The 11,859-nt window shown below is 38.4% G+C and overlaps 1 protein-coding gene across 1 annotated transcript; it reads left to right on the top strand.

Annotated features, from left to right (window-relative positions):
• Window positions 1-1,814: 1,814 nt before the first annotated feature.
• On the top strand, window positions 1,815-10,230 carry LOC108761376 (glycosylated lysosomal membrane protein A). Its single transcript, XM_018507873.1, has 6 exons — window positions 1,815-1,951; window positions 5,024-5,281; window positions 8,281-8,484; window positions 9,053-9,283; window positions 9,370-9,662; window positions 9,783-10,230. Exons 1-6 carry the CDS (start codon window positions 1,877-1,879, stop codon window positions 9,952-9,954), a joined length of 1,233 nt encoding a protein of 410 aa, XP_018363375.1. The 5' UTR covers window positions 1,815-1,876; the 3' UTR covers window positions 9,955-10,230.
• Window positions 10,231-11,859: the final 1,629 nt, after the last annotated feature.

Below are 11,859 nucleotides of genomic sequence, written 5' to 3'. Positions count from 1 at the left end.
TATTATGAGCTGTTAAAACCGACTGAAACAATCATAGGCGATCGGTATCGAACGTAATTGATGCGTTTGAGCCGAGTATTGAAAGACAAACGGCCGCAATATAATGAGAGACACGATAAAGTGATTTTGCAGCATGACAATGCTCGACCCCATGTTGCGAAAGTGGTCAAGAAGACATACTTGGAAACGTTGAAATGGGAAGTCCTACCCCACCCGTCGTATTCTCCAGACGTTGCCCCCTCTATCACTTGTTTCGATCAATGGCATACGACTTGGCTGATCAGCACTTCCGGTCTTATGAAGAAGTAAAAAATTGGATCGATTCGTGAATCGTCTCAAAAGATGATCAGTTTTTTCGACGCGGGATTCGTACGCTGCCCGAAAGATGGGAGAAAGTAGTGGTCAGCAATGGACAATACTTTGAATCATAAATGTATAACCAGTTTTTTACAATAAAGCCTCGAATTTCGGAAAAAAAACGGCGGAAGCAAAGTTGTACATCTAATATATTACTCGATATTTGTAAACAAATTCTCGATAATTTTTTTACTATTGCGATAAATTAAATTAAATTAAAATTGTTTTAAATACGGAACTTTATTTTATTTTTATGTAGAACTGCAAAATTGTAAACAGCGCTGTTGGAACTGTAATTATTCTTTTCATATTAATAGAATGTCGTAGCTAACTTTATAGACGTAATCTTGAAATATATATGTCGTATATATAACTCTCGATTAGAGATGTGTCATTGCATGAACGTTCCGTTCACTTTGAACGGATCCTTTTACTGACCGAAAGATTCGAAACGCCACGGAAAAAATGAACGAAACTAGAAATGTACTGTTCAGAAATATTTCGTTCACTTTGAACGGATTCTTTTACTAGTCTGTTGCTGGATTCACACTGCATCAGATGTGCGTCGTCCGACGCTCTGCAACCAATTAGAAAACAGGATTCCGATGGATTTTGCTTCGTATCGTCAGAATGTTGATTGGATGATCTGAAAGAATACACCAATAGCAGCGAGCGCTCACGGATCCGCTCCGTAACAATTAAGTCTGCCGAACGTAAGGTATGAGCACAAGGATTGCCGTAACGCTTTACGGCAGTCTTAAGTTGTAGACGTAAGTAACGCACAAGCATAGGCATTGCCTATGGCAATATACATAAGTTAAAGTCATACGCCAATCTACAACTTAAGACTGCCGTAAAGCGTTACGGCAATCCTTGTGCTCATATCCTAACTATTCTTTCTGGAGAGGAGGGGATGCGCAATGTGATCTATGTACTATGTACCTCTCGAGCCACAGATTAGTAAAAAAGTAATAGAATACATTCAAAGTGAATGAAATATCTTTGAACAGTACATCTCTAGTTTCGTTAATTTTTTTCATGGCGTTTCGAATTTTTTGGTCAGTAAAAGAATCCGGTCAAAGTGAATGGAACGCTCATGACTTGTAGGATTGCGCCATCTTACTAAAAGAGAACGGAACAAATGAACGGAGCCTTCTGAACGAAACATTAGAGTGACTGTTCCTAATGTTTTGAAACAGCTTATAATGTAACGGTATAATGTTCCACTATGCCCATCTCTATACTCTGGATTTTATGTACCAATTCGACGTACCGGTCGAGCAAGCAACAACCATTTACCGTTCGTGTCTGATCTCCTGATTCCCATCGCAACCACAACGGCGCTGGCTTCCTACTTGCTTCCCACGAAGTGAAGCCGCGTGTTCCCACGCGATCGCGTTGGTGTCAGTTTGCGAACGGCTGACGGCTGACGGCTGACGGCGTTGACAAGCGTGAGTTCAGTGAGCAAGCGTTTTATACATCGTCGTTGTCAGTCGTTGTCTTTTATGCGACGGCAGGCATGGCCAGCGCCTTGACGTTTTGTCTGCTGCTGGTCGCCACACTAGCCGACTCCGTTTTTTCCACGCAACGCACAGTGAGTACAAGTAGCTCCGGATCCCCGGATTCATTTGCCCGGAGACTATAGGACTGATTAGCCGCGTAATCAGCCATACGACGCGTCGTGTCATCCACGAGACAGCATCGCACCTCGTTAAAACAGACCACTCGCGTGGTGCATATGATTCATCGACTTTCAACCTTTGATCTGACGTTTATGTGGACCGCACAATAATATCCGGTTCTACCAACATAGATTAACTTCCATCTCGGTTCGACTTATTTTTTATCTTTTTCTAATTCTTAAATAAAACTATAAAAAGATTAAGTGTCAGTTGTACCGAGATTAAAATTAAATTGCATTGATAGAAACGGACATGGGACTTATTATTATTATTATTTTTTTTTGTCGAAGGAAGTTCTGAACTGATGTATACTGGTCCAATAAGTTGGAGTTGGAGAAAACCAAAAATAAGAGACACAAATTGACACAAGAGTCATCCTCTGTTCTTGTTTGATAATCAGTAAGAAACAAAGACAGAATGATTCCTGTGTCGATTGATGCATCTGCTGGAAAGTTCCCTATATTTGTTTCACTCCAACTCATTCCGCCAGTGTATATCAGTTAAGAATATTCTCTGAAAAAGAACTGCAGTCATAAAGATAAAGGATCGCCGATGTTTGGGAGACGACGTGTTGCCCGGTGTTGCGTCAACTTGCATCCACGAGGTGTCTCCCTCCACCTTCCCTTTGTCGCCTTTTCCGCGTGGACTGTCGAGTGCGCTTCGAAATCTCGACTTATCGTGATACTCGAGTCGGAAAACCAAGCAAGGGGAACTCAAAAGAAGAGAAGACTTATCATAATATTTCTTTTGCCACACCAAACAGGTGGATTTATTGATAAATTGGCTGGACACTTATACGTATCAACGGTTGATCGGATAAGTGCACTGACGCGACCCAGATTGCTCGAGATCGAAGGGCACGGTCGATCGTGAGTCGCGCGATCGGCGTGTCAAATAAATAAACGCGCGAGTGTTTGGGACGATTAATCGCCCGCGGACGTGGATCGGCATCATGTTTTTCATTCAACTTGAGTTTCAAATTTCGTTTCGGTTGCGTCGGCGTGCGCAAGTAACACTACGCTTTGACGTAATAAATTCGATCAGTTTATAGCTTCGGCAGTTTGATGATAAAAAATCAGAAAATTTGTGTAACATAAAAGATATAAGTGAAATGTAATATTTCAAGTAATATAAATGTTATATTAATAATAGGTAAAAACTACCATATATTTTTTACATTGAGAAAAAAATGGTTTATTCGACTAAATTAATTGTTTATTGGCTATTAATTTATTGTTTATTTGACTAAATTAATTTAGTTGTCTTTGAATTGGAAAGAATACGGGCGTTAGGACTCCTTACGCCCGTATTCTTTCCAATTCTTTGATTTATAAGGAGTCTTGGTGAGTTTGATTTGTTGTTGATACGAATTTAGTTGTCTTTATTTCTTTCGTTGGAGTATGTATTTAAGTCAAATATAATATATACATTCTGATTCTCCATTCACAGGAATAAAGATAAAAAATAATTTCAGTCAAATAAACAATTTTTTCTCAGTGTGTTATTTTTTAATTATTTTATTTTTATCTTTCTATATTTTACTTTTTATCAAATGATTATATATCCCGATATTTGCGATAATAATCTTATTGATGTGTGCAGTATGATGTTAAAGAGTGAGTTTGTTAGTTGTAAGCAACATCGTAGCGTAAATTGCTTTTAATGTTTTGAGGCGTTCAGAAGATTCTGAATTGTTCGATACAATTGTACCTTCCATACAGACCTAGTGTCTTAAATTCATAATGAACTGGATTATCGATCCTAGGCGTGAATTAGTAAATAAGCGCAAAAGCCAACTGCTAGCCTAGATATAACGCGTTTAAAAATGGAGCAAAGAAATCTATCGCCTGTTTATTTTATCTATTCTGACGATGTGACGTGTTGGAAATATAATTTTTCTTAAAACGTATAAGAGTGATATTTTTATACATTTATAATTTTGACGTGTGACATACAGAAAGAATGGTTTTGCCCCGAGTATCTAAACATTTAGCTAAATCTAAAAGTATTTTGGTTGTAGACCATCAAAATAATGATGTAGAATGTTCAAACATGATAATAATACTATGAAAAATTTTGACATTCTAGCAACCAATTTAAATACCCTAAGTAAATATTTAAAACATTAAACGAGGGCTGATCAGAATTAGTCAGGTAATTGAAGCGCAAATTAACTTGCGTAAAAATATTCTTTATTCATATTATAATATATGATTGAATGTTTCGACCAAGTAAAATAATTACCGATTCCGCTCCGAGTTGATTATTATTTTAAAAGTCCAATAAAATTATTTTCAAATCTGCACAGAAAAAAAGACTATTCTTAAATCAACCATAATATATTCATATATACATAAGCAAAGATATTATAATCTTGCTTCAAAGATATCAATCTTGATTTGATTGAATTTGTATTGATGTAAGATTTTTAATCGAGCAAGTCTTGAATTAAGTGCAAAGTAATACTTGCGTCAAACAAATTTAATCAAATCAAGATTGATATCTTTGAAGCAAGATTATAATATTTTTGCTTATATATATGAATATATTATGGTTGATTTAAGAATAGTCTTTTTTCTGTGTGCATTTAGCTAAGTTTTTAGATACTTCAGCAAATGGCAGAATTTCGGATTTTCCTTCAAACGGAGTCGTGGAGAAAGTGTTGTGACAGAATAGTCGAGTGTATCGCGCGTACTTTCGCGAGATCCTTTCAGACTGGAAAAAAAGAAAAAGAAAAAGGAGGGAAACTTCACGCGCGTAACTTTCGTCACTTCACGGTTCGCAGATACGAGCCTGCAAACCGCGCATTAGCGTAACTGTGCAACGCCACGCCGTTTCGTGCGATAATAATCGACGGGGGACTCGGCTAGAAACGGCAAGGCCGCCTGTCGTACAATCCGTCACTGATCTAGGCCATCCGTCCGTTAATACGACGTCGTTTAATTTGCAACATTGCATAAAACACCCGCTTTACCCTGCCTTAGCTGCGGTCGTGGGTGAACCAGGGCTGCGGTGAGCCGTGCCGCGAGCGAAACGTAACGACGCTCTACTTGAGAGCCGATGGCCCCAACGATACGTTGCATTACCTATGGGATTTCATTGGCACCCCATCCGTGTTACTGGCCGTCACGCCACCCTCCGCCTATCTCAACATCACCTGGGACGACTATCTCGCCAGAAGGGAGAACTCGGTAGTCTTCTCGGAGAAACCCTCCTATTCCTTCGGGGTGATAATAAACAAGGTAACGAATTGAAAACACTGTATAAATATGATGACTCTGAGAGGAAATCTGATAATGGGTCAATTTTAAAAAATTAAAATGTAAAAAGAGCCAATGCGGATACTGGTGTGTATTTTTATTTGAATTTATTAAAATTGACAATTTTTTTTTTGTTTTTTACATCAACAATGTTGCATAATTTATTCATTATCAAATAAACAAGATAATTTCCCGAGAATTCTTTTAATGGCTAGTTGATCGTGAGTTTATTGAACCGATAGTCGATGACCTAATTTATCTCATTTCATCGACAGGATTAATTATTGTAAAACGTATTAAGGGGATGCTGGAGTGTCCTGTTTTACCATTAATTTTTAAAGACTCTTTTCTCTTAATTGTGTTTATGGATTGAAAAGTCCTTCTCCACAATTAAAATATCGACAACAACACAGGCTGCCAGCTACAATTTAATACGAAAAATGGAAGAAAATTAAAAATTATAGTTTTGTCACCGGCTCCTGCAGTCAACTAGTCACAATATGTGCTGCATATAAGAGTTTCAGATTTTACCCGTTTAAAATAAGTAGCCAGCAGCCTACAGAAAACCTCGAAGAACAATCCTATGCTTTTAGAAACGAGGTAGAGGCTTTGATATAAGAGAAAAAAGTCGCCAAAAATTTCGTTCGTATACTACGAATAAAATTGACGTGAAGCCATGAAACCGAGCAGTATTTTAGTTGATCTCTTTCTAAGAGATGGCGTTGCAATACGTTAGATAAGGACAGATGAATGCGTTTGAGCGAGACACAACGATATATGATAAGTATAAGAAATGAATGAAAGATGTCACTATTATCGAATTTGGAATTTAACAAAGTCTGTACTATCGACCTTGATTAAGTTTGACCGTCACTCGAACTCCGAAAAATCACTAGATGTCGCGCCGCGCGCCGCACATCGACATGTCTTTTTATACTACCACAGCAATATCTCACGCAGCCTATGATACACGCAGTCACACGTACGTGTCAATTTTCGTATTGCGAATTCATCGCGATAAAGCGTCTAAATTTAATTCTGAAAACTCGACGTTGTATATTTGTGCAAATTACGTGACTGTGAATCATTATTTCGTACGTACAGGTTGCAAAACTTTCATATCAAGCAAATGTTGTCACGACTTGACAGCTGAAACGCCATGTTACATTAAGAAATGGTAAAAAATATATCGATTTCGAAATTTTTGATCATTCTCAGCGTAGACTCTAATTCACAGTCACGTATTAATGCGTATACTTTAATCCTGGAAAAGGATTTTCGAATCCGTGAAAGAGAAAAAGAGTATTCGCAATACAAAAATTGTACGTACTTTAGTCGGTAATACAGGACTTTAGGATCCCCTTAAGAGACGGACGAGCGAAATTGAAAAAATTATCTTTTATCTTTAATCATTTCTATCGATATAAATCAATTTTCAATAGAAATAAGCCAAAAAGCCATGCTTATTCAGATCTTCGTGCTTAATAATATTTTTATGTAATTTTTACAATTTTCAGTTCGAGCAAACTGTACGCAGATTACTTATCGATCTTGAAACACAGTCCTAATACATATTTGTGTTGAATAGTTTTTAGTTGAATTTCACTAATTATTGTTTAGATTAACAATAGTCTCGATTTGACTTACTTTTTATCTCTATTTAATTCTAAAAACTAGAAACAGGTAAAGAGTAAATAAAACCAAAATGAAAGTTGATTCATTGGTAGAAAAATTGACATAAATCTTGAAATTACTAATTATATTGCTAATTCTTCCAAGATGCTTATTAAGCGAGTGGCAAAATGTATGCAGAAACGAGTGTTCAATTTTAATGCGTTAATAAAATTTTGCTAATAGATGCCTTTAGTCGTTTCAACAAAATTGTAAAATTCAACAAAAATGTAAAAATGCAACAACATAAATATATACTGAAAAAAACGTACTAAATTTTAATAAATATTGTTTGAATAGTACTAACTAAATATTTACTATATATTTATTTGGTACAAAACCATTAATTTGAATTAACTATTATTTTTTTAGTAAATATTTATTTACTGTAAAAGTTTAGTTAGTACCATTGAAAAAAATCTCTACTAAGATTTAGTAAATTTTTTTCTGTGCACGTATAGGATTTTAAATAGCATATAAAAATACAATATTACTCTGATTATGATTTATTACTTGCTCGAATTTACTTCCATTAGACACGGACGTAAATCCGAGTGAGTGACACAAATCTACTCATCACATTCTCTTGCCGACTATAGAGAATACATCCGCGGTTTCTTAATTAAACCTTTGCACTTCACAATGTCTCCATTTCGTAGAGCCTCTCTTCAAGACGAGGGTCTTCTGCTTGAAAAGAGAATATGCTCGTATATCTACATACGTAATATGTAGATACAAGCATATTCTCTTACATAAATTACATACGTATTTCCATTACGATCTCGTTATACTAGAACATATTTTAACAGCAAAATAATATGAATATTTTATGTAATACCTTATGTAAACATCTAACAATTTACGGCCTATTGCATCATCAGAACATTAAATTTCTCGTTCAATAAATACCATGCGAGATTAATCTTTTGTAAAGCGATATAATTAACGGATTGACGGTTAGTGTACACTGTACACCTTATTTAGTTGACGGAATTATTAAATAGTCGCGTACAAAGCCATGGAATTATTCACAGCAGTGAGCAAACAGATTTCCGCATCGTATATCGATCGGCTGCGTTTGACAGAAATTTCGGGGACACGTCAGTATCGACAACGTTGCGGTTTAATTCAGCTAATTTTCTTGCGCGCTAATGTACAATAATACGACAGAAATTGTGACTGTATTTATGTAGGTTCCACATCGCGGAGCGAAAACTATCATCAGTGACCTGATTTTGTCATCTGTTATGATTCCTTAGCGTTTATATGTATATAGCACGTTGAATAATACTAAATATATTATGTTACAGATTATCGAATTCAACGATGTAAATGACACGGCACTGATTGACACTGCCGACGTTACTAATACGAACGTTTTGCATTCCGAGTATTTCAACTGGCGGCTCGTGTCCCTATTGCAAAATAGCGAATTCGTCTCTCTGGATATGGAGGGTAACTCTTATCACGATACAGCTAAGAATATCAGCAGATACGGGAGTATAAAGCTTTCGGTAAAGTATTTTGCAGCATTGAAGAGAAAGTATTGGTAATACGTAGAGACGCATGTGAAAATAATTTCAACGGCTCAGTTAAGCGAGAACCAACTTCATTTTGAGCCTGTATTAAACATACAGGGTGTGCCAGATTTCAATTAATAGCAAATTAACGAGACGAAAATCCTAATATCAAAATGTCGAGGCTACAATAGTTTTTAAATAAAAAGGATTTAAAGTTAGCCAATGAAATATTCAAAATTTATACGCTCAGACATGACACAATAGTGAGCATCAATTCTGTTCTATTCTTCTAGACACTTTTACTTTGTATAATTTAATTATATAGTTTTATTGTATTTATACTTTGTATAATTCAATTGGCTAATTTGATATCTTTCTCATTTAAAAACTATTGTAACTTCGACATTTTGGTATTAAGATTTTCATCTTAAAATGATTTTAGGAATCTGTTATTAAAGGATATCACGTCTGGGACACCCTATATGCATATATGTGGCTTTTTTAGTCCTCTGTGATATACGTGGCACATCTTTCTCTAAAATCTTTCTCGTCCGCTTGTCAGCTCCGAGGATTCTGCACTGTCGACCATTCAGACATGGTGCCGCATATGTTACACACGGAGAATTCTACGCAAGTGGACATCATCCTTGACCACATCCAGACTAACCAGACTTTTGTCCATAGCAGATTTGCTATTGAATTGCTCGCAGTCGGCGGTGGCAATCCCGAGGTACTGATGTTCGTTGATCCGAAAAAGAGTCTGGACGATGAGCATACTCCGGGTATATTCGAGGTAACAATCTATTGTTAGTTATATCATCGCTTTTATGTTTTGATTGAAAATATTATTTTAACCTTTCTTCTAATGCTTTTCTTCAGGTTGTTGAAGTTAGAACGCCACCCTACAGTGAACAGGATGGTGCGCTGAATGCTGGATCGTATTTACAATGGCGGCCGGTGTCATACATTAGCGCGTCGCGTGATGTAACCAGTTCCACGGAGACAGTCCAGTATCCACCGAAACAAGTGTTCAATTACACAAGCATTAAAAATTCGATGCTCTACTGTTATTATGGAGATGGAGAAACTATGAATCTTCTATTACAAAAGATAATGGTTTCCTTGGGCTCAAAAGGAGATGGTTTTTACAAGAAGACGAATTACTTGACGTGGTGAGTCGTCGGTTACAAGACTGTTGTTAAGTCTCGTATTTTATTTAAAATATTTAATGACAAGTTATAATTCTTTATAATCTCTTGAATTAATAAAATGTTGCATTCTAAATTTTACAGGACTTTCATGATTGGATACGGTACACCACCCGAGGAGAGATTCTCTTCTCTAGTCATTATGATTATCTCGATTGGCCTCGGCCTCCCTTTGCTCATTATGGTCATCACTGGCCTGTATCTCTGCATTCGCAGAATGCCGAAACGGCATGGCAACGCTTATTTAAATCGATGAACTCACCGTTCGTGTGCCATGTGGTTTATTCGTATGTCGCGTGTACGTTTAGGTACATCGCTACACAACCTATTGTTCTTCACAAAGAGATATTCCTATATTTATACAACACATATATTTTTACACGACTAGCAGCTCTGATCTGATATCAGTGTGATAAGTGTGAGTAATAATTCGTTCTCTCATAACGTATTAGCGCTTAGCGAAATGTTAGAATACTCCTCTAGTTCTCTGTTTTAATATTTGAAGAGGATATGTTATTTGTTGACACTTGATTAAAAAGTGAATAGGAGCAATCACATTTATTTCTAAATATGCTATGAGAGAATGGTATGTCAGTTTATGCATCGAACGAATGAACTTTTCTAGGTAATTTGTAATTGAACGCTGATTGTATGCACGAGATTTACGAAATATACATATCTTACAATAAGTTGTACTACATTTTGTAATAATTTTCTTTATGATATTCGTTCCCTATGTTTGATATTAAAGTATTAAACATACTATGATGATATATCTCACTGTATTTTCTGTGTATTCACATATTTTTATATTTTTCACAAATATATGAAAACTGTATGTATTTATTTTAATTTATATCTTGACTTTTAATTCATCAACTTTCCATTAATCTCTTATTCTTATACATCTATGTCAATGTGCTTCGTAAGCGTACATTTTATTTGCAGAATTGAGAAAAGACTTAAGAGAGAAGAGGTTTACGCTGTACTTAATTGGAGTGAAACAAATCACATCCAAATGAAAATTCGAGCATCGGGTTAACGAAGACGTGCACGGTGCAACGTATCCGCAACGCGGTGGTAAACCTCGCGGACGAGCTTACTGAAGCTCGCGGGTATGGTCGTAGAGGGTGCGGGTGAATGTTTCCGCAAACGGTGGTAGTAAAAGTGGCGCGGTATTATGGTACCGCGTTTCCCTCCGTCGCAGAGCGGCGCGGCAAAGGGTGGCGCGGGGCTACGTCCACGACACCGAGGTGGAGGGGTACGTTTTCATTGATCCACCCTGTGCTACAGAAGCGCACCACGCAAGCACTTACGAGCCCTGAACGGAGCATTGATCTCGCTCCGTGCCGTCTCGGCGGTATCTCGTCGCTACGCCACGGGGAAGGCTCGCATTCTCGAGAGGAAAGGAAAAAGAAAGAAAGAAAAAAAAATCGCTACCCCCCTCCTCCCCCGTGACAATTTCATTCGCGGCGGTGATGACCAGAGATGGTCGCAACGTCACCTCGGTTCCCGCCAGCCAGTCCGAATCGTCCTCGAGGGATCGTCGCGACGCTGGTCTCGGCGCGGACTCAGAATCGCGACGCGGCTTTACAGAGCGCAGGGTGGTTGACGAAGGTGGCGGGGGTTAGTTCGCGTAGCGGATCGCGAATGAGGTGTAGCGGGCGTGGAGCGGGGTGATTAGTTTCCGCGGAGTCCGCTGCGCGAAGGACTGGCGCGTGGCGATGCAGTAATGGTCCGCGTCGGCTCGACTGATCGTGACAGTCGGTACCGAGGAGAGTCGCTTTCGCGGCACGAAGTACGCATAGCGTAGAGGTACCTGGAGGGTACCAGCGAGAGAGTTCGAGGGTGGACTCGTCGAGAGAGTGAGGAACTCGCGTGAGAGCAAAAGCCTCGGGCTTGGCGTAACCAGCGACCCTTCGTGCCGGCCGCGTTGCTCCGAGGGTGAGAGACGTGAAGACGACGTCGAACGTCGGGCTACGCCGAAGGGGTGCAGAACAGCGCCAACGGTGATTGAGGTGCGAGGGAGAGGGCAAAGGAGGGTCGAAAGAGAGAGACGGAGAAAAATAGAAGGGGAGGAAAGAGTGGGCGAGAGTGAACAGTGGTAGGTGGTGGTGGTGGTGGTGGTGGTGGCGGTGGTGGTGGTGGTGGTGGTGGTGGT

This window comes from Trachymyrmex cornetzi, unplaced genomic scaffold, assembly GCF_001594075.2.
Source record: "Trachymyrmex cornetzi isolate Tcor2-1 unplaced genomic scaffold, Tcor1.1 scaffold1093, whole genome shotgun sequence".
In the NCBI taxonomy this organism is placed as follows: domain Eukaryota; kingdom Metazoa; phylum Arthropoda; class Insecta; order Hymenoptera; family Formicidae; genus Trachymyrmex; species Trachymyrmex cornetzi.
The sequence above is the reverse complement of the archived record's forward strand: the minus strand, read 5'-3'. Positions and strand labels throughout refer to the sequence as shown.